Genomic DNA, 23614 nt, shown 5'->3' with positions numbered 1-23614 from the left:
AACAATAGTTGTTTTGATTGGATGGTATTAGTTGCAATGGGTAAACAAAATAATGCATGTATAATGACTTTAGGGTCCTCTACGCACAGCGGCGCCTTCAGCTGATCAGACCTCAGGTGTAAATAAGGTGGAGGAGTGCTGGGAGTTATGTAACATAACCAGATTCCCTGTGCTAATAGACCTGCTAAGTGCAATGAGCTATTTCTGGCCTGTGGCTCCAGAAGAAAGATTCCCATTAATTTCCCCCGTAGACAATGTTTTGTGCTTCGCTGCTTGAGCATTTCTAAGGCTTGGATCAGTGCGAAACTATTCAGAATCAATCGTGACTCCAGATGATTAATAACTATATCACAACCTATTAGATTCTTTCATAATAATTTGAAGATGCAAACCTCCCTATGCAAGATTTTAGCAGGGAAGTAAAGTGTATTTAAACAATAATCATCCAGTCATCGAGCTTGAATTGGCTGGATTGGATAAATATGTCTTAACGTATAAAGTGAACATTAATTGTCCTCTATATGTATGTGATGACAGTAATATGACTTGGCTGGATAATGGAGCACCATGAATATTTACCTTGGTTCCCTCTAAACTTAAAGCTCCATTTACAGCACGGAGGAAACACATCTGCCACTACACAACCGAAACAGCGAGAGGATGGGGCTTAGTTTTCTGTAACTTTTTGGTTCACAGGTTCATCATGTGATGGTCGCTGGGCTCGGTCCTTGTCAGCAGTTCACGTCTTCAGATAGTGTTTGCAAGCATAAATAAAGAAAAGAACAGGGTTTTTAGCTTAAACAGGGCTTTCTACGGTCTTGCTTCAGTAGCCACGTTGCTAATTCTAACAGTAACAGCCAGAAACAACATCTGTATTTCATTTTCCAGTTGATAATCTAAACCAACAACAAATTTGTTCTTTCCAAAAACTGCTACTATTACCTGTTAAACTGGCCTTGAAACATGACGGTGGTTAGCAATGTTGCCTCACATCACATCATTCTGGGTTTGAACCCTGGGCCTTGGGCCTTTCCCCTTCAGTCCACATTTTTAAGTGGTGACTTTAAAATTAGCGAGAATGAAATATTATGACATACTCGCAACAGACTGGCGGCCAGTTCATGGTGAACCATGCACTCAGACGGTTGACTCCGGTGCCCCTGGTGGATAAGAAGTATAGATAATGGATGGCTGGATGATCTGGAAATACCAGGGTGGGAAACTCGTCTCTTGCTGTTTTAAGAGTCAGTCACATGTGCCGTTAAAGCTCCCCAAAGATGACAGTGGTCAGGAAAAGTAAAAAAAGTCCTTTACAGCTTGTTGATCAAAATGTCAGTCAATTAATGAATAAGTTATAAGCAGTCTGTTCACGGCCACGCAGACTGCAGAGGTCCTATCAGGTCAGATCGGTAAAACCGCCTGCAGAGTGTGAATCAACTTTAACAGGAGTCTGACGTTCAATACAATGTAAAGAACAAACAAACAGGAAGATAAACATGTAAACAGACAATATCAGTGTACAGTCAAGTGAGTACGAAAGGTATATGTACTTCATACATTTCATGCAAACAAATTAGAACAATACAGTATCAATATATAAGTCATACAAATGGTTACTGGAAATGCTCTGGTGGTCTGGTGGTCACCTTGTAAAGCGGGCATCTTGACTCATCATACAGCACCCAGCACAGCGGCTGTATTAATGACACCAACAATGGGTCCATTCTGTCCAAATGTCCCGATGAGACATGACACACCAGATCGACATCTGGAGAAACTGAAGCAGCCACATGGAATTCAGCCACCATTAAAGATGCTTCATATAGCATTTTGCGCCACTTAAGAAAATGTGCCCTAGACTGCAGGTAAAATCAAAAATGAAAAGAAAGAAACTGTCTTGAAAAACTGCTTTTTATTTATTTATTTATTTATTTTTTACAACACATCACTGACACCAAACAAAGGGGACTGACGACGTGTTGTTTGGCACGAATCCTGCAATCACAACGCCTTTATATCAGTCGCAGTAATGTACAGTGAATTTAATTATTAGGTGTGTACATTATCTCATCAGCTCCAATATGATTTGCGTCCTATGGCAGCAGGCTGAGGTGAATATGGGCGAGCTGGATGGGAATTTAATTGCAGGGTTGTAAGTGCAATCTGTGGACATAATGGCAGACGGATTTAATGGGCGATTCAATTAAAAAAACACACACAAAAAAAAAAAAAAAACACCCAGAAAAAACATGAGACACCAAGGGGCCATATGTTCGCCTCTGCCTGGAAGTCTCTATAAAAAAAAAAAAAAAAAAAAAAAAAAAACACACACACACACATAAGTCAACAGATAGTTTCCAGATTAATCCCTGTGACATCTTTTAGTACCAGAGCGAGCCCCCACGTGGGGAGTCTGCATAAATTGCACCGTGATGGAGATGATTGGATGGTTTATCGGTGATTGGCAGGAGGGCGGAGCTCAGCGCGTCCTCTTCTCTGTCGCCATTGGTCGCCTTTAATGGCCGCCCCTCCTCCGGACCACACACCATTGGCTTTGGGGGGCTTCGCGGAGGAGCCGGGAAGTTGTAGTTCTTTCCAGCAGACGCGCATCCGTAGTGCTTATTATCGACTAATGTGAATTAAACTACACGTCCCGACGTCACGGTCCGGGGCTCCTCTAATTGTTGTGAATATGTAATTGCGCCCGTACGACTGGTTGCTTCTAAATTTGGCTTCTCAGGGGCAGGCTGCCACAGTCGCCGAGCTGGTCGCTCCTCCGGTGCTGCGTGAGGATGTCAACATTAACGGAGGCTGGAGGAAATTAACCCGTGAACGCGCCACGACGAGACGGCCGAGGACAAGCTGAGGAGGGGGTTTGGGGTTTGGGGTTTGGGGGGGGGGGCGGGGGGTCACGGTGTGCCAGAAGTCGATGTTGTTGTAGGAGATCTTTGGCTGTCAGTTCAGAGGAAGAATCTAAAGCTTTGTGCGCACACACACACACGAAAAAAAAAACGCACTGGAGGTGTTGGAGAGGACTGAAGTAACTCCCGCTTTGTTTAACGCACTGTGTGGACTTTTAAAAATTCTGCCTCACCGTCTTTTACCAACCAAAGATCCGAGGATGTTTTCGCTCTTCACGCAACCTGCCCGCACAGCGACCACTGACTGACCTTTTTACGCACGGAGACAGATCTTTGTTCCGCGCATTTAATATTATTATTTTTTTTCCCGTGTTTATGTGGATGAAGTTTGCAATACAGTTTTAATGATTCGAGATCTGAGCAAGATGTACCCCCCGGCGCGGCATCCGGTAAGTAAAGAGCGGCGGCAGCCAAAGGCAATGTGTCCAAACAGCGCAGATTAACAGCGGCGCGCCTGATGTGTAATCAGTTTAGATCAAGTTTCCGTGCCACTGCGCTCCCGCACTGACAATTGCGCTCATTGTCGAGCTGCTGCCGCCCGTACGTGTGTCTGCGAGTGTGCGTGGGTTACCGTGCAAGGAGCACTGTGCGAAACCAAAAGGCCACTCGCATCACAGAGGCCTATTGTCATCCACAGTCTCGCCTCTGTTCGTGTGGTTGTGTGTGTGTGTGTGTGTGTGTGTGTGTGTGCGTGCGTGCGTGTGCGTGTGCGGTGAAGCTGAACTTTGGTGGCTCAGTTCTTCCTCTCTTCCCTCACATGTTGTTTGGTTTGGGTTGAGGTCCCCCACCAGCCGGGGCAGCCGTTCAAGTTCACTGTCACTGAGTCCTGCGACCGGATCAAGGAGGAGTTCCAGTTCCTCCAGGCTCAGTACCACAGGTGAGAGCTTTGAATGCAGCATCGGAAATGTATTCACAAAATAGCAATGAAACTTTCTGCGGTGGTATGAAAAAGTGATCCTAAATTTGATCTGTGTGCTATTCTTGGGTCATCAGAGCTGCAGTGTTAGGCATTTGAAAGAAGAAGTATTAAATGCAATTCAATTTTTTTTTTAAAGAAAATATTCTTTACAAACAGATTTTCTTACTTTGAAAAAAAGAAGGGTGGTTGGGGTTTTTTGACTTGGACTTACTAAACAAGAAATTTGTAGTATTTAATCATTTGCTTAAATTATACAGGGCAAACAATTTTATATGAGAAAATGCTTAGCTGAATGGATGAATCAACAGTGATAAGTGTCCGTTGGTCTTGGCCGTATTTCAAACGGAAGCCTCCAGAGGTTAGACAGGGGTTAATATCTGTGACATTGACCTGCTTTGCTCCATTCATATGAGTCATGCATTATCACCAAACTATTAAGGAAGCGCATGATGCAATGCCGTGACATATTCGACAGAAATGGATTTTTTGAAGGAGTTGATTGAGACATAAAAATGCCCAGCGTGAGGTAAATCTCCATCTGGGGATCCCATGATGGAGCTAATACAGCAGTAGTCCACCTTTGTTTCAGGTCCATCACTCGCTTGGTGAACCACAGGTAAACCCCATCAACCTTGGTATGCATGTCTCTCTCTGCAGGTGCAAGTGGTGTGAAATGCTTTTTCACCCGACATGATGAAGTGTGAAATACATTGCTCGGGGACGAACCGTAAGCACGATACCAATGCATAATAATCGCTCACCTCGGGCCACCTTGTAATTACCGCCGAATCACCTGGTGAGATGAACCAGTGGTCTGCTTTTCTGGCCAATACGGAACGAGCTGAACCAAGCACAATTCCAGCTGCATGTGCTCAGCATACAACAGGGAGACACAGATTTAAAAAAAAAAAAAAAAAAGGGAGGGACAGACAGAGGCACTCACTACACGTCGGCCCATAACCGACTCTAACCTTTGAATCTCTCCATTTGTCTGTCAGCATCCTAACTTTGCCTGCACTTGTGTCACACCATTACAGACTTGACGATTTCCTCATAAAAGCTTCCTGTGGTGATATATCGCAGCTTTCCAGCTCCAACCAACAATCTGAAAGAGTTAAGCTTTTGCGTAGCTGCACTTGTAAAATGGATCCTCATTATATGGTTGCCTTTTTGTTGATGGTGCAGTTTGGCCTTCCACTCACCCTGTAAGAATATATGATGAGTTTTGTGTGGTCGTCTATTGATCCATTAATTACTGCACTGTACCTGCTGAGTAAGTGTCTTCTGTGTCTGCAGGGGAAACTGGTGTGATCCAAGCAACTCTCTCTCTTTTTCTTTCTTTCTTTCTTTCTGCGGTGCACTTAAATTTAGAAATGCAAATGGAAAGAAACAGGATGTAGTCACTCAGGTGCTCGACCTTTCTGCATGTGACATTTGTAATTAGATTCTTTCATTTAAGGAACGTATGTGACAAAACATCAAATTGACCAAAAAAATAAAAAATTGGCCTCAGATGAAGTCATCGATGGTTACAGGTATTTTTTTTTACTCATATCAAACGTGTGAGGGACGCTCTGGGTTTGGTAGTCACACACTAACCGAGCATTTTCCTTCTGTCTCACAGTCTGAAATTGGAGTGTGAGAAACTGGCCAGTGAGAAAACCGAGATGCAGAGACACTATGTCATGGTGAGTTCCACTGACAGCGTGTGTGTGCGTGTTGTGTTTACATCAATGCTTTTGTGTGTGCAAAAAGGGTAACGGGACAGGATTGTTTGACCTTACTTTGATATCTGTTGTTTTCAGTACTACGAAATGTCATACGGACTCAACATTGAGATGCACAAGCAGGTAGGAAACTAAAAAAAAAAACACAAGCGTGAAAAGGAAGTGAAACTGATCGCACACTGTAGTTGGTATCAGATGAATGCACACGCTAATAGTGTTTCTTAGTGGTTCCACATTTTACGTTGTTCATTTACATAGTTTTTGCTTAATTCTCGAAGAATAGGTCAATTTAAATTTTTTAAACCTTCTTATAATGAACCATTTCCCTTTTTTTGTGGTCAACATTTTCTCTGTCAGTTATTTTGCAGCTCTTTTGAAAGCATGTACACTATAGACAGAATAAATGCCCTCTCTCTTACATATTAAAGAACATTTATCATGCAGCAACTCCTCTTCTAATGACTTGCGCTCTTCCTCAATTAATAGTGTTTACCGAAATTAAAGATTGAATTTTCAGTATTTGTGTATGTATTAATGTTTCTTTGCAATATTTGATAGTTCTTCCATTTCTCATTTGTTCTGTTTCAGCGTGTTTTGCTGCCTGGTGAGGTTGAGTAATAATTTCACATGTGAATAATAATTTCATCAGTATAATTGAAAGAGAAAATGGGCTGAAAAATGAGGGAGCGAGCGAGGATTTGGCCTTTAACGAGCCTTTACATTACTGCTGCCTTTTTTAAACACGGAGGGTCATTAGCATAAATGTCTGTGTTAACCACACATCAGCTGCCAGGCTAAATCGGCCACAGCTAACCAGCTCCACATTCATTTCCAGAGACATGGTGCGTGTGTGTGCGCTTTCCAAGTATGAGAAGATGTGATAAATGTGTGGTCTTTGTCTGGCTGTGTGTATCTATATTGTGTGTTTACTTGGTTTTGTGCACGTGTATCGAGTGTAGTGTTGGGTGTCTTTAGAACCGCCTGAATGTATACTGTACATGTTTACTTGGTGTGTGTGTGTTTTTGTGTGCATGTGTGCACTGTAGTTGGTGTGTGTGTGTTTGTGCGTATGTGCTGGTATATTTTAGGTGTTTGCTAGGAGGTATGTATTGGTCTTTGTGTTTGTTTCTGTTGTGTGAGTGTCGGTTTTTCTGTGAACGTTGCACACACCACACGCAGCTTTTTACTGGCACACTAATCAGACTTGTTTGATGAAATATGGGGTGTCTACTATAAATCCTGCTGTCTGTGCTGCTGTTAGTGTGTGTGTACGTGTGTTTACTGGTAGAAAAAATGAAAAGAGATAAAATGTGGACAGTGGCTCTGTCTGGTGCCCAATGATTTCTGTCAGGAAACAGTTTTGGAGACTGATTTCCTAGTTTTTGCCAGCAGCCTTTGTGTGCCTGTTTTCATTGTGTGTGTGTGTGTTTTGGAAGCAGATGATTCTGATGTGACGGCCGTGTTTGTGTGCGCTCTTATGCCAGCATGCACAGGCGTTAATGTGTGTTTTCTGTCCATGGCATTCAATGGGATGATACGACGTGTGTGGTTGAGTGCCAGCTGAGATTGAGGGAAGGAGGTTGGGGGGCAATGGCAATGTTGTATGGGGGCTGTGGGGCGTGTTGTGCTGGGGGGGTGAGGGGGGTGGGGGGAGGGGGTCAGGTACAGTCCTATTAAGGCAGTCATCCTCCTCTACCAAGTGAATTGCTAATATTGCTTGTTTAGCATTTTCTGAGGGTAATAGGCCCATTGATTTTTGGCTCTGCTCTCTGTTTTATTTACACAGAAGGGCTGTGGTGCCCGGGGAGTGAAATGTACCAACGCTCGTTAAAGAGAAATTGACTCGTAGACGGAGGAAAGGGCGGGTGGGCGGGGGTGGGGTGGGGTGAGAAGGGATAAAGAGGAGGGATGCTTTGAGGGGTGTAGAGCATGGGACTGAGCTGCTAGAGGACAGCTAATCAATTGCAAATTAGCGAGACTGAGAGAGGAATAAAGCAAGCGGAAGATGGGGGTGAAAAAAAGGGAAGAAGGAGGCAGGAGAGTGTGGTGAAAGGAAGAAGTAATAAGACATTTTTATACTGAAGAATGGCAGTGTTTTCAATGAGCCCTGACAACTCATTTCACTGCTGCCGATAAGGAGCCATTTGTTTCATTTGGTGGATTTTGGTCACGTAATGTTGTATTTAGAACAAGATTAAAAGCACATTGGAAATTGTAAATGATAGAAAATAAGATCTTAAATGACTTAATTGTAATTATCTCGTCATATTTCTTCATGGTCGACGCACTTCTTTAATATGAAACATTTTTGAAAGGTTTTGCTTCAAATTTCACTCCTGAGTGTAATTGGATGATGAAAACTGGGTGAGGTTGGGAAGTACTTTTTAGCATTTTCCAACCTTCGAGTCCACACAAGGTCACGGGTTTAATCTTAGCTGTCCTGAGATGACTGAAAGAATAATTTGACATTTTGGGAAGTATTCTTATTTTCTTTTGTGCTGACAACAAGAAAATGAAAAGATCGATACCACTCCAGTATCTGTCCGGTAAACACAATCCTCCACCACCTGCTGCGCCTGCTGTTATCTTAGTTTACCACTCAGATTGGAAAGAGCTGGGCCGACTCTTTTCAATCCTACGAGCAGCTGTAGAGCTAACTCACGGACACTTCATATCGTGTTCTGTTAATCCATTAATCCAAATTCAAAATGAGGTAAAAAATGAGTTGGCGTTGCCAGACAACTGGACTGGATTTTGACTGGAGTCCCACTTAGTTCCTGCTTCCATCTGTAAACATAATCCAATTTTTTTATTTCAAAAGATCTTTAGTAATTTCTATGGAGAGGAAACTGTGGGTGTTTGGTTAATTGAGTAGTTGCCACAGGCGGATTTACACATTTTGTAAAGCGTTGCATCATGTGAATCATCAGCTTAATCTTTACGTTCTGTACTCATTCTGCAGTTTGAGCTGTGTGTAGTCCGTCTTGTACAGTGCCCTTTGTTTTGCCTCCCTGTCTCTGCTGTCCTATCAAGCTGTGTCTTTCACACACCCACACACACATACCATCACAGGGGAATACAGCCTTTATATGGTGGGGTCCATTAGGTGTATTAGCTGGTGGTGAAAAGTGGTGCTGATGTGGTGCTTACAAAGCTCCACGGGGGAGAAGGACATTTGATCTCGTATCTGACCCAATCTGACTCCAGGGCTCCTGTCTGATCTTATTTCTTTGTTGTTAGGACTTGAAGTGGGAGTATTGGAGCTGGTTTTTCGTTCTTTTGGGCGACATCTTGTTCTTAAGTGGTTATTGCTGGGGTATTTTTGCTCCCTGTGCTAAAAGATTACAAATAGGTTATCTCAGGAAGCCATATTTGGTGGCAAACTCTGCGTCGGCCTTTTCCTGGTGCGATCTCAGGAGTGTCACACCATTTATTCCATGTTGTTGATCTGATCACTGGGGGCAAATCATAAAAATAAGTTATTCTACATTCCCCTCTCTAAGCTACATCTGTTCACCGATTCTTGTCTATTTTAACTGGAGGAACATTTCTCCAGGGACTTAGACACAAGGTCAAAGATAAATTCAACATAAATGATCTTACCTCAGAGGTTGCTGGGCTTTATGTGACCACAGAGTCCTCTAATCTACCAATAAACTCTATGAATCGACCTGTTTGAGTCCTAACCTTAGAAGACTCGCAGGCCAGTCACTTTATTTATTTCTTTTTTAAAATTCACTGTCAAGACACTGGCAGGTCCAGGTCGAAGTTAAGGCCTCTGTTTTCTGCAGAATCAAATTCTCCAGGTTTGCTCAAACCACAGGAAACGTGAGAAAAAAGAGCCCTGCTTTTTCGCTTCGGTGTCTGCTGCAGTGTGAACAGACGGGGTTGCCAAACAGGCTGACATCCCTGCACTCTGGCCGACAGTCACGATTGTTTGCCATTGATGTAAAATGTCACCTGAAATTGGTTGTGTTGCCTTGTGGAAAAGCATATCCATTTCCCTTTTTTTTTTTTTTTTCCCTCCAGCGCTTTTGTTTCCATTTCTGAACCCAACATCTCAGGGTCAGCTCTTCAAAATGAATTGATTGGAGGTTCAGGTCATAGCATTGTTAGGAGACATCGACATTTTCACAACTGATCTGGTAGATGAATCAGTGTTTGACAAGCTTTCAATACTACAGTTTAAAAGTACTTTAACGGAAGTTTTGTATGTTTTGGACTGTTCGCTACTAATGTGTATTGTCATCATCAGGAATCTGTTCAATATTTGAACCATTTATTACACAAAATGGCTTTCATTAAAAGTCAAAACAGTTCTTAATAAACTTAATAAACTTAGTTTATTGAGAACTTAGTTGAACAACTGATTGATGAATCAACTAATTGTTTAGGTTTTAAATAAGAACCTTTAAGAGACGTCATGCCAGACAGCCATTCGGTCTCATTCATTTCTGTTCGATAGAGGAAATAATCAGTAGACTCAGTTAGCTGATATTTGCTTGAGCTGTGTAAACCATCACGGTGAGCGTGACATTTGTATAATTTCATTATTTATTTATTTTTTTTCAGAATGATACATCATAGTTAAGTAGGCATACAGTTTAGGAGCAGATTGATTTGAAAATGTAGCCATAAGGTTAAATGGCATACTGAATGTATTACCTTTACATATTTATGTAACAGCGACATATTTAGATGCAGATTAGGAGTTAGTTTTAATACCTTGGCACAACATAATCAACACATGTGGACATGAATGACACACATGAGTTTCATGTGTGTAGGTGTATATGTGTTCATGTGTACATGAAAGCATTGACATTGACAGCTACAGCAGGAGCTACAGCAGGAGGGAAAGTGTGTGTGACACCTTTTGAACTATATCTCTTTACTGCTGCTCCACTAGTCCTGAAGCTCTCATTTCGTTATTGACTGTTGATTCATTACACATTGAAAGATTACATCGGGCCATTCATACACTTCAATATGTGGAACTGCTGTGCCGGGCTGGCCTAACGCCATAATCCTCTGTCTATAGAAGTGCAACGTCCACAGTTCAGTCTGACCAACGACTTTTGTATCAATTTCTTTTCTGTCAACTCTCCTCTGGAGGCATAAAATACCCCCAAAATACTTCAAAATCAGTTTTAACAGTTGGGGTGTTCAAACTTGCAAAAGCACAAGAATTATTATTATTACTATTTATCATGCTATTTTATTGCAGCTTAACTGCACCTTTTCCTTCCTGACTGAAGCCACACAAAAACACAAAACACAAAACACGGAGGCAACCCGATCAAAAGGATCACTACTTTTGTCCTCCAAACTCAAAGTCATGATGCGCCAATGCTGGTGGTTAAGGTTTCGGCACAGAAATACCTCGGCTTGGTTTAGTGAGAGATTATATTTCGGAATAAAATGACAACTGTGACTGTGTTGTCTTCTGGCTCTTGCTGAAACATGTGATTAGGTCTTTTTTGCCAACTTCAGGTTAGCTGGATAGGTGGAGTTGCTTTTATTGTGGCAGTGCCTGCTTACCTGAGGAGCACAATCCTTTTCCATCTGGTGTCCTTTCGCCGTCTCATTGACCTGTTTGTTTATGCCAGATTAGAGAAAGCATGCACTCATACACTTCTTCAGCGTTGGTGTTTACTTTACGGAAGATTGCCAAATGATAAATGGCCCTGTTTCCGCTTAGCACCGAGGACTACGGTGCCATTGAGCAAGGCTCTTAAACCCCAAACCCGCTGCTTCACTGGAGTTTCTCACAGGCTAATATGTACTGGGCAGCTCCCCAGTGTGCACAAATGTGAGGCAGAAACAAGATGAAAAAGGGCATGTGTGCACAGCAAGTCTTCCATGGATAAACGTTAAATATAAAATGAAAATGTCAGTGTTTTAGGTTGTGTGTGCAGCTGCAGCTCTGAGTTAATCACAGGTAAGCTGAACTGCACCCTTCCCCAGAGTTTCCCATGTGCCTGACTCTAAATGGCTCCATGACTCTACTGATAGTTGCTGCACTGACATCCCACGTCTCACTAAATCCTCCACGCTCCTGTCCTCTGAAGTTGATCTGAAGTTTTAAAAGCTTAAAAAGCTCAGAACAGCAGTCCTAAAAAAACAAAACAAAACATCATCAAAAAGATGTGTGTCAAAGATGGCGCTGAAGGGTTTTTTCGGTCCAATATTTTGGGATATTTTGTGCCTTTAATATTTTGATGTGACAATGAGGAAAGCTTGGAAATGGGAGAGGTAGAAGGAGAGTGACATATAGGAAAAGGTTCAGTCAGCTGGGAATCAAACCGGGGACCACAGCATATGCGCTGCAAATGTAAGACATTTTTGTAGTTTTTAGACTTCATGAACCCAAAAAAAAAAAAAAATCTTGCAGGATTTTTTTTTTCACCCAAATGGAATACAATTAATAATAATAATAATAATAATAATAATAAATATGCATACCCTTGATGGATTAAAATTTAATTGCACTTTTATTCCTTAATTGCCCTGATTTGGATTAAAACTAGGTTTGCTGCTGTACATAATTTCTCAAAAATGTTGTTTCATTAATAAGATACCCAACATTTTAAAAGCCCTCATGCAAATCACAACAACACGATTGTTGTGTTGTGAATCACAGACAGATAGATTTTATATTCTGTAGTATTGACAAAATTATGTTTCCCGCAGTCAATCACAAGTGTGTAGTTTTATGCATTTAGTCTCTCAAATAAAGAAGATGCTGTTCTTCCCTGCGTGCCCATTAGTGTTTCTTTGTGAGTCTATCCTTTGTCTGTGTTTGTGTTTGGATTTGAGTTGCACTACTAGCACTCCCTTTGGGACAGTGGATCAGGCAATTTCCTGTTTAAAAAAAAAAAAATCCTACCTGATGTAGGGAGAGAGAGAGAGTGCTGTATAATCTTTAAAAGCCAACCCCTGGGTTCAGTAAAAACATCTGCTGAATACAGAGAAGGCTATGGAGGTGTGTATCTGCTTGTGTCTGTGTGCACATGCTTGTGTTCATCTGTGTATCCTCCCGTTGAAGTGTTGCCTGTGCTTGTGTCTGAAGGGTTTATATCAGTGGGTTTGCTCTCATGGCCTCTGGGGCCTTCTGTTACCGCTGATACCAGAGCAAAGTTCACCTCTGTCAAGGATAAATGAAACAAGCACCTGACAAGGTCAGCCATGTTGCTTCAGTGGAATTAATGAAAATTATCTCAGCCTCTCAAGGTGGTGGGCTCTTAATTTAACTGATTAAGTCGACAAAAATCTCACAGGTGTCTTAAATTTTCCTTCAGCGATTCGCTCAAGTGGACTCCTCTGCCTGCGTTCCTGCAAATTATCAAGTGGGCCAAATCCTGGATTTATATTCACAAATCATCCATTAGACTGATGCTGATTGATGTTCAGGGAGAGTAGCAGTGGAATAACCTTTCAGAGATACTGAAGGATAAGAGATGTTACCTGGTTGATATTGAATTTTGAGGCTGGGCGTATATAAATATCATTATCAGTCAATAGAAATCTTATTTCAAACTCTCCTCGATCACATTTGATAAAAGATTAATATGGTGCTAATTAACCTCATTTTTGAGCCATGACCTGTGATTGTATTTAAAGTAACAATAGTTACCCCTGTTGTGCATTTTGCATTCACTGTCTGATAGTTGTGTCTTTCCAAAACTTTCAGTCCTGTCCAGACAATGGGAAGACGCTGGGCTTTTCAAACTAGCAGAAGTGATGAGTTTTAAAAGTAAGGTTGCTTTGTATGGGCAGAGGTTGTGCCAATCATATCTGTCTTTAAATTGCAGGCTAAGGCTAATTGGGACTGAACATTAGGTCACATTCAGTCAAAGGGAGTTTTTATAACCTACAGATTGCCGAAAGTGAAAGTGATTACTAACATTAGCAAAATTAACTTGGTGAGAGGTTCATTACGCAGCCATAGTATATTTCCTGCTATATTTATTTTAGCACATGACATAAACACAGTCTTTATTGGGATGTCTGAATTGTGATAAAAGACACTGAGCCAGCCTGAAGGAACTTCTAAAACAACTGCAGTGAGCTGGTGTCGGAGTATTTGCTCTCATCATTTGTGGCTGCATCAGTTACTACTATTGTAACGCACCTGAATCTTTGTTTGGGGCAGTCAGTTGCATTGTGGGTAATGGATGCACTGCTTGGTTATGTTGTGCAACACTACACTCTTTCGATAGCACTATATATATATATATATATATATGTTGGCTTCACCTACAAGAATGATGATCACGTAGCCAAAGTCAGGGCTATTTGAAAATAATTTTACTGTAATGAGCTTTAGACACGAGCACAAAAATCTGTGTGTGTGCGCGCGTGTTACTGCACTATCTCGCTGTCTCTGTGACTCATTCAGATGCAAATTCTTGTCCTGAAGCCTTCTACAGCTCCAAATACGACATAATAATTTGTAATCATTGGATAGCAAAAGCTATAAAGGCAGCAGCCTTTTCCTGCCTTATCCTGAACGTATGTCATTGAAAAGGTGAACATGTGTGTGTCTGGGGAGATGCAGCTACTAAAAATGTTTTAAGATCGGAGGACTGGAGCAGAGGGACTGAAATCTGTGTGCTCATCTGGGCCTGTGTGAATGTTTTTGTGCACAGCAGATGAGCAGAAAATGATACTGAATCACGCCATCATTTCCATTTTAGTTGAAGTTTTCTTGGACTGTACAACCTACTAAAATAATCACTCAGTGATGAAGTTGTGTGGGGTTTGTGTTGGTGACACTGGTGCTCTCAGTCAAACAGTGTGGGTCACTCTTGGATGGCTCTATTTCCACGGATGATATTGTAGTTTCTGTTTGTTTTGCTCTTTTCATGGTCATTGCTGCTCATTTTCTCCTCCCGCTAATTATAATGCTTTATCAAACTCTGAAATTTAAAATGCTTCCTGGGAGCCCAAAGTCACCAGATAATATGTGTCTAACAGCAAATGCAAAAAGCATATGCTACTTTACTGCTACTTTGCATAAACTCGCCCTAGAGATATATATATGTTTGTGTAGGTTATTACTTTAGTTTAGCACACATTAAACTGATGCGAGCAGATGTGGGTTGGGTGCAGAGGACGGCTGTCTTCTTGTCAGTCTGTGAATTTGAAGATGATTGTGTTTTCTGTGCCCACATGTGTCTTGCAGGCGGAGATCGTCAAGCGGCTGAACGCGATCTGCGCCCAAGTCATCCCGTTCCTCTCTCAGGAGGTAAGACTCAAAAACGCCTGTCACTGAGTTAAGATGGAGGCGGGTGAGAGCAAGAGAGGAGAGACAAGAAACAGGGAGAGGAGAGAAAGGAAAAGACACAGATATGAACCTTACAAGGAGGAGAAAAAGTGTGTGGTGGATTGTGAGGCAAAACAGACAGATATGAATACACAGACATGCATGCCGACTAGCATGTAAACACACACACACACACACACACACACACACACACACACACACACACACACACTCACACTCACACTCACAGATTATCCTAGGCTAATCCTCCCTTCTCGGGATAGGCAGATATGCTCTGAATTTATTAAATGTCTCCCACTAACATATGCAGGAGCCAGTGGATGACTGTGTGTGTGTGTGTGTGCATGAGGGGACCATTTTTATTTGTGTTTGTGTGCATTTGTCCATCTGAATGTACATAAAAATGTCTTAGAATACACTGTGGACATATGCGTGCACAGTGGTGGGTGTGAGAAGTGATTTTTATGCAGTGTGTATATTATGAAATCTTTAGGTGTGTGTGTTTAGCCGATAAATCCTTCCTCTGGAGGAGTTGAAAGCATGTTTGTGTGTGTGTACACATGTGCAAATGTGTGTGTGTGTGTGTGTGTGTGTGCCTGTGTGTGCCTGTGTGTGTGGAGGGGTGGGAACAGCAGCAAGGAGTTAGTTGGGACTCCAAAGCTCTCCTCCAGATTAGCTATGGATTAGGAGGGTTTAGGGTGGATTAGGAATAATGGCATTAGACTGTGGTGCTGCTACACAGCCCTGAGGCCCGCAGAGAGGGGAGGCAGGGAGAGGGAGCAGCTTTTACTGCTTTGTTTTGATGCACGGCCTCGTTTATCGAGTGCGCATATGAAATGTAAAAGGAATCACATTATTATTGTGCAGCAAATCATGTCGACTGTGTGTGCGTGCGTTTGCGAGCGCTCTTTGTCTTATATTTTATTTTTGTCATTTTCTGATGTTGTTCCTTCCCACAGTTTGTTAATTTCTTTGACAGTAGCATTGTTGACACCAATGGGATGATGCTTTATTCAACCTACTGTATCCAGAAATAATTGCTCAAAAATATATTTACCCATGCGAAGACCAATATGTCCAGAGAATAATGCATAATGTAGATTTCGATGGGGTTGGGTCTACACCTTAAATATCATTAATAATAGATTTGCAACAACAACTAAATAAGTGAGTCCTAGAGCTGGGAGTCCAAGTTATGCTATTTCTTTGACTGAAATCATGAATTTAAGTCGAAACTCTTCTGAGAGTTTTTGAAAGGTGAAGTTATAAGGTTAATCGAATGAAGCCATTTAATATAAAGTAAAGTTTTGGTATGTTGTTTTGACCAGACTATCATTTTGTTGGTGTATGATTATAGTAATAGTAGATTATAGTATGATACTTGTTGGCTGATCCAACAAGTATGATCCAATTAATCCCATCACAGATGTGAATTTCCTTTTATTTATTTATTTATTTTTTTAATTATCGCAAGAAGCTTTGTTCTTGTCTATTTTGAGGATTGAAAATGTTTTATTATTATTTTTTTGCCTGTTTTCTGCACTTGTGTTGGGGTAAACTGTGTGAACCTCCCTCAGTGATGAGAGAATTTAAGATGTTTGTTTTCACATTGTGTAAAAGTTTTTAGTTGCGCCCAGTCCCAGAGCGGTAGTTAGAATGACCAGTACTAACGGTTTAAGATCTGTTTGCCAATACTCATCAGACTGGTGAAGCTTTGTGTGTGTGTGTCAGGTTCAGTGCAGTGCAGGTTAGCTTGTGTCTGCCGAAGTGCAGCTGAACTCAACGGTCAGGTTCATTTCCACACCTGATAAGCTCTTTCATCTCTGGCCTACTTTGATGTTCTGCTCTCACCGTCTGGATCCGTCTTTTTCTGTCTCTCTCTCTCTGTACCCTCTGGATGACTTTGCACCGTTAGCTGTCTCTCTCACTCGTTTTCTGTCCCTGTCTCAGTTTCTCGATGTTGACAGTTTCACAGCTACACCATCTAGAGGTGTGCGGGCGGACTGGGCCGACGACAGAAAACAGGATTGCATCAGATTTCTGATTATATCTGTTGTGACTGAAAAACTGATGGATGAGAAATGTTTCATCGTACCAAAAATTAAACATGCATACAATGATTTACGCTGTAAGTTTGCAGGGTCTTGTCACATGCTGAGCTTCTGCATAAGATATTGTAAGAGTTCGTATCAGGAAGTTTGGTAACCTGTGCTACAGTAAATCATGGACACATTACTAAACACGAGCCACCTCTTTGGATCATCACCAGTTTGGTTTTCAAAGTCTGCTCTCCAAAGACGGGATTGACTGGCCAGTGCAAATTACACTTCCCCAACTAACACCCCCTAATTAGCTGCCAATTTCCTCTGTCAGCTGAAAGATATTGCACGTATTGGTGAATATCATATTGCGAGAAGGAGAACTTGTTTTTCCAAGTAAAGAACAAAATGCAAAGATGACTTAGAGGTGTTTCAAGTTTGTGTCTGATGGCTTCGGACTGGATCTGGTCTGAACTGAGCTGTGGCACAGGAGCTAGAGTGGGTCGTTCGCTTATGGAAAGGTTGGTGGTTTGATCCCTGGTCCCTCCTACCCACATTCAAGAGTGCAAGATAGATAGAGAGTGGAAGGTACTGAACTGCCACCGCATGTGTATCGTATACTGTGTATACTGTGATAGAAAACGGGCTGCGCGAGCATGCGAGTGATGGATGAATGCGGCCTGTCTTCAATAAGTAGAACCCGTTTACCATTTTCTCCAAAAAAAAGTGTGGTACATTTAAAGTAAGTTACTGTAGCTCCTTGTGCTGCTGCAGTTTGTGAGATGAACCAGAGTGCGTCGGGCTACATAACGCTCTGCTGATCGATAAAGTCCGGCTCTTTAAAGTTTGGTGAAAACTTAGCTTAGCTGGCTCATGTTTTATTGAAGAGAGGCACAAACAGATGGAGGCGGTAGGTGATTTACACATATTCAAAGACTTAAAAAAAAAACCCTACCAAGCCTAATAATCATCTTTATTTGATTGAAAGAATACATTTGAGTGGATGTTGCTGCAGTTCCTTCTGTTTGTCCATAGATCTTCTTAGCGCCTCTTTAAAAAAAAAAAACAGATGTCTGAAATCAGCAGATTTTTCTTTTCTCCGTCTCAGTAGCTGTTTCAGTCTCTCACTCCGTCTGCTTGTTTCTGTCTCTGTCTCTCAGCACCAGCAGCAGGTGGTGCAGGCGGTGGAGAGGGCCAAGCAGGTCACCATGGCTGAACTCAATGCCATCATAGGAGTGGGTGTATTGCACACGCACACACACACACACACACACACACACACACTAAATACAAGATTCTGCAAGACAGACCTAAAAGAGATAAATGGTACAGACAGAGTAATAGGAAAAGAGTAATATGAAGAAGAAAACATGGTGCTAATGCTGAAGGATGGGCAGTTTATTGCTCTGCAAGAGAAACACAGTAACATATCAAATGTACCTACGACAACAAAGATGAATAAGTTGTTTTATACAAGTTGTACCCGAGTTAAACAAATTAAGGAACATTTTTCAGTGATGAGCCAATGTCAAGAACAGATTTTTCATTACACCAGATTCTCATTATCAATATCACAGAATATGTTTTGAAAAGAATGGTTTGACTATTTTGTCTGTTAATTGCTTTCCGCCAGACATTTAAATCTTTGTTATTTTCCGTGGCAGATGTCAGCAAGCTGTAGCCCATCACAGATATATCCTACGTGTCACTGCATGTTGGCTGATACATAAGAGGAAATTTCAGTATGGCCGGCGCCTGCGTTGCATCCTAACTGCTGGGGCTCGTTTGAAGCCTTTACAGCATGTCAACCTTTGTCCCTGTCTCCCACTTTTCTGTCTCTCTCTTACTGTGGCTCTCACAATAAAGGCAAAAAGTACAGTGCGGAAAAAGCTGTTTAGGAACAGTGCAACCGGATTTTGGTGACCACAGAGCACTGATAGCTTTATTTTTCAGTCGAAAAAGGCCTCTGGTCAGGCTTTAGGTGTTTGAGGTATCATATGTGCTGCTAATTTCTTTTTTACCTTTTTACCTCGCCTCTGTATTCTTTAGTCTCCTTCCCTCAGCTTTCCAATTTCCCTCTTCACCTTGCCATGTCTGTCACGTGGAGGAGTTTCAGATCAAAGTGTAGCTTTAATCAGCGTTTCTGTGTCTGCTTCAGCAGCAGCAGCTTCAGGCTCAGCACCTCTCTCACGGCCACGCCATCCCCGTCCCGCTCACACCTCACCCGGCTGGTCTCCAGCCCCCCCTCCCACCCGGGGCTGGAACTACTAGCCTGCTGACGCTCTCCACTGCCCTGAGTCACCAGCTGCCGCTCAAAGACGAGAGGAAACACCATGACAACAACAGCGACCACCCAAGAGGTAAGACCTGCTCTGTGTGTTCATGGTGTAGGTGTTTGTGTTAGTCTGTTTCTGTGTGTTGGTCCATGTCTAAGATGGCATGCATCGCTGCTTGTTGATGTATCTAACAGTGACAATAAGTCTTGTTTGGTTACATTCTCTTGCATTTTTAGTCAATAAAAGTCAAGCTGTATGGGACAGATGCAGACACATAAGGGTAACCTAGTAATTTTTATCAAATTGTCGCATTATGCTTAATTTTATTTTGTATTTGTGTATTCTGTGTTATTAAATTGCCCTAAAACTTTCACACATTTGCTGATATTTATCGAGGCAAAGGCCACCATTTTTTTTTTAAGTCTGATATATTGTGAAGCACAGTGACAACCCTTTATCAGGCCCATATTTCCGAATTTGCCTGTTACTGCGCCGTTTCAATTCACTCTTAATATGTTTAATAAAAACAAATGCTGATTATTTTTTCATTTGTTTAGTTAATGATCCCATAATTTGCACATCTAGAATATTCGGCCATATTTGAGATATATCAAAATTTGTACTTGCAGATGCTTGGTTGTTAGGTGTCTGAATGAGGAGCGGTTAAAGCTATTAAAAACTGATCTGTAATTAAGCTATTTTAATTGGTCTAATCAGGAGTGATACCCAACCATCACAATGCCTCTTTTCTCTAGTGCACACAGAACAGCTGTAATTCTTCTCCACGCTTTGAACTCAGGCATTTAATTACTGTATGTGGAGAAAGTGTGTGTGTGTGTGTGTGTGTGTGTGTGTTACTGAGGGAGTTTATGCCAACTCTTGATTCAAGACTATCAGAGTTTTTACAATGCAGCAATGCAGAGAAGCATCACCATTTACTTGCAGCCACATTAAAGCTAACATCTTTCAAGTCACTTCAAATAGAAGCACAATCAATAGCCAGGTGATCCTGTAATGGAGAATACAAGTGTAAGTAGGTAAGTAGAAATTTGAGAATCATGCTGAAAATGTGGTCGCCAATTTGGCAAATTTAGCGTCGCTTTGTTTGTCTGTGCTTGTGGGTGCGGCTGGTCACGTGTGCAGCATGGACAAACTGAAGGACAAACCAACTTACTGTTTTCATGTTGGTCAGTGCGTCTTGACATTGACATTGATTCACCTGCAAGGAAGCATCTGCATTTGTTATTTTTCTCCACCTATTCATTCAGGTTTTGCTTTTAATTTGCCACTTCTCACTAAATCTATGGAAATTTCCAAACAGGCCTGATAATAACTCCACTTACAAAGGATAAATAGGACATCCTTCTGAGCTTTATTCTTAGCTAACTTTCCTCTCAACAGAATTGGTTAAAAATATAGCAGACAAACCTTTTGAACTTCTCCACAACAGAAGCTGCCACAGTCTTCCATGTTAAGAGAGTATTCACGTTATAATGGTGGTGGTCAAGACACTTCTGTATTTCTGCTTTGCTCCTTTAAATTTTTAGCTTGAAAGCCAGCATTCAAATGCTAATTAGAAAATGCAAAACTGTAGTCTTACCGAGCTTTTGCACTGTGGTTATATAACATAACACAGTCACAATTGGCAAAACAAAAAAAGCAAAACAAAGGGTCAAGGCTCATGCAGCAAAAGCAGCACATTCATCTTTGTCAGAATTCAGAGAGATTTTAGATGGAGCCCCCAGAGCGTCCACATTAAACAACACTGACTGTTAAAAAATAACTAAACTATCTTTAGCTGTATTGTTCTGTTTGTGCTAATTGTCTCAAAATGTTTTTGCAGTCGTTCTCCAGACTTGAATTGCTTTAATCTGTAATTTAATTTTTTATTTTTTTTGTCCCTTGCTCATCACCTCCTCAGACAGAGACTCAGTGAAGGTAAGTCTGTCCTTAATTCCTTTCCTTTGCATGACTTCAGTTTAATATCTGATTTTATTTTTGACACCCTTCAATGTAAATAAAATGCACAAATTTGGCAGCAAATGCTCATCCTGCCTTTAACGTTCCCCACCAGTATTATTATATTTTGCGCTATCAGGCTCTCCACAAGAAAATATATGTGACTTTCCGGGTAAACACTTGGAGAAATCAAATCCTGCAATATTGAATGGTGGATCCAGGGGGGCGGGGCTTGGCATGGAGGAGGGGTGTGTTTTGTTGTGGCATCACGTAGTTTATGACTTGTCTTAAACCTCCGTTTCTGAATCTTGGCTCTGTGTATTTCTCTGTGCACTAAGCACTTTAAAAACAGTGTTACTACAGAGCCTAGACCTGCTTTATAATAAAAAAGACAGACGTCTCACTACACAGTGTGGGACATTTAACATCAATTTTCAGATTTGATGTAAATCAAAAAATTTGTTTGAATAGCATTTGCACATGAAATATTTGATGTTAAAAATATTCCCCATCTTTGTGGGTGTTCACATAGTTTACCCATTATGATCTATATTTCTATTTTAAAGACTCTTGACTGCAGCTCATCACACTAATATTATTAAGTAATGACGAGACATGCATCTATAATATATTCCCATAAGAATTTTAGTATCTTCTTAATCTAATTTTAATCCTTTATGTATTCTAGACTGCTTTCTACAGAAAAAAAAAGATGCATTTAAAATATCTCATACATGAAAGTGGTGCCAAATTGGAAAAAAAGAGAAGCCCTTGGATGAATGCAGGAAAAAAAAAAAAAAAAAACAAGCAAAAAAAAAAAAAAAAGTAAAATTTTGGTTAGTGAAGGAGGGAGCAGAGAGAGGCAGCGCAACAGATCAACGGAACAACCAGCGCTTGTAGTAATTAGTCCCTTAAGCGGAGCTCTTTTTCCCAAGGCAAACATTTGGTTTGTTGAATACTCAATGAGCAGATTAGCATTTCTTTATTCCAGCAGCCTGAGCTCGCACACACACACACACACACACACACACGCATGCATAACTTTAACGGGTTATAGATGTGTTCTCTGGTGTTTTGGAGTAGGTGGAGACAAGAAGAATGTTTTAATATGTTATCTCCTGCTCCCCATGTAGTATATCCTCCTCCTTCCTCCACACACACACACACACACATGCACGTTTACAGACACAGAGCTGTAGGCACCATGATGGGAGCGATTAGCTGTGTGTGTGTGTGTGTGTGTGTGTAAGTTTCATTTATTTTTGTTTGAGCTTGTCAGAAATCAGTGGTAAAGATAGAGAGACCAGAATGATGAATGCCCTTCATTAGCACCCTGCGAGAACACACGCGCTCACACACACTCACATCACACACACAAGCGTGCGCACAGAGCTGCTCTTTGACATGGTGGCCAACAGTCACTTCATGAAACCAATAAGCCCCTTGTCAGTGGTCTACAGTTGCCTTGGCAACCGTCCACAGGGTACAGTGCATGTGAATTGCATGAACATCTGTGCCTTAATGTCCTTGGCGTTAGCACCTCACACACTGACAAAGGTGTGCGGGCGTGGACGTACATGTGTGTCTGCGTGTCTGCCAGTATAAGCGTGGTGTGAAGCTCCTCGGGCCTGCTGATGTCACTCATAGGTACCAAACAAATCTCATTGTTGGTTCAGATACTGTGTCAGTGCCATTGACTAATGTGGTTGTGGTTTTTGTGCGGGTTTGTGTGTGTGAGTTGACTATTCGTGTTGTTTCCTGTCAGTCCACCATGATGAATTTCGTTAATCTGAAAGAACGTGTGGACGGAGGTGCCGGCACATAAGAAATACATTCTTCTGTTTTTAAGAGACTTTAATATAGTAACTCAAACTAAATCACGCTTTAACAAAGCTCTCATCTGTGATCACGTGCGATCACGCGTTACTGAAAAGGGGAAAAATTAATCTTAATGATGCCACTTTCAAGTTTGGACTGACCTTTACAATGAATCACTTGTCGAAGTAAACACGCTTCAGCTCGTTGTTGCTGTGATCTCTGCAGTTGCCCTGACGTTTTTTTCCTTTTCTCCAATAAACAAGATTTACAGTTACACTGAGAAACAAACGGGATTGAACAAAAGCACAGGAGGAGATCAGCTGACCTGAACCCGGGGTATTTGATGTAACTACGGTGAGGGAGAAAAGCTTGGACATACAGGCAAAGAGCAGATAATGTCTTGGTTAATGTGACAAAAGGTAAAATTGGGAGGATGCTTTAGAGGAAAGAAGTAAAGATGTTATTGCTTTTCATGTTGCATATATTTAATATATTGTGATAGATGAATTATCTGGGAATGCATGCAAATGATAATTTTTTTAGGTAGGCCTGAAGGAGGCATTCTGGGCTTTTCCAATCTTTTTTTTTTTTTTTTAGACACAAAATATAGATGTTCACATTTCCATCTTTCTCTGAGAACTTTAGGCACGTCTTGTCTGAAAGCTA

At 41.4% G+C, this 23614-nt stretch overlaps 1 protein-coding gene across 15 annotated transcripts in view; it reads left to right on the top strand.

The window, feature by feature from the left end:
• The first annotated feature begins 2951 nt into the window (after positions 1-2951).
• Positions 2952-23614, top strand: part of LOC115048351 (transducin-like enhancer protein 4) — a 35011-nt gene continuing 14348 nt past the window's right edge. For 5 of the 15 annotated variants that reach the window (XM_029509763.1, XM_029509761.1, XM_029509756.1 and 2 more), the window contains exons 1-7: positions 2952-3310; positions 3701-3798; positions 5465-5528; positions 5646-5690; positions 14755-14817; positions 18056-18130; positions 19054-19269. In XM_029509763.1, coding sequence (XP_029365623.1) covers positions 3266-3310; positions 3701-3798; positions 5465-5528; positions 5646-5690; positions 14755-14817; positions 18056-18130; positions 19054-19269 — 606 coding nt within the window. In that variant the 5' untranslated portion in view covers positions 2952-3265. Of the gene's footprint in view, positions 3311-3700; positions 3799-5464; positions 5529-5645; positions 5691-14754; positions 14818-18055; positions 18131-19053; positions 19270-21092; positions 21110-23614 lie in introns of all 15 variants that reach the window. The other 10 variants (XM_029509770.1, XM_029509769.1, XM_029509767.1 and 7 more) reach the window with 7 other exon arrangements.

This window comes from Echeneis naucrates, chromosome 9 (assembly GCF_900963305.1).
Source record: "Echeneis naucrates chromosome 9, fEcheNa1.1, whole genome shotgun sequence".
Lineage (NCBI taxonomy): Eukaryota > Metazoa > Chordata > Actinopteri > Carangiformes > Echeneidae > Echeneis > Echeneis naucrates.
This window is presented reverse-complemented; position numbering and strand designations above follow the sequence as displayed.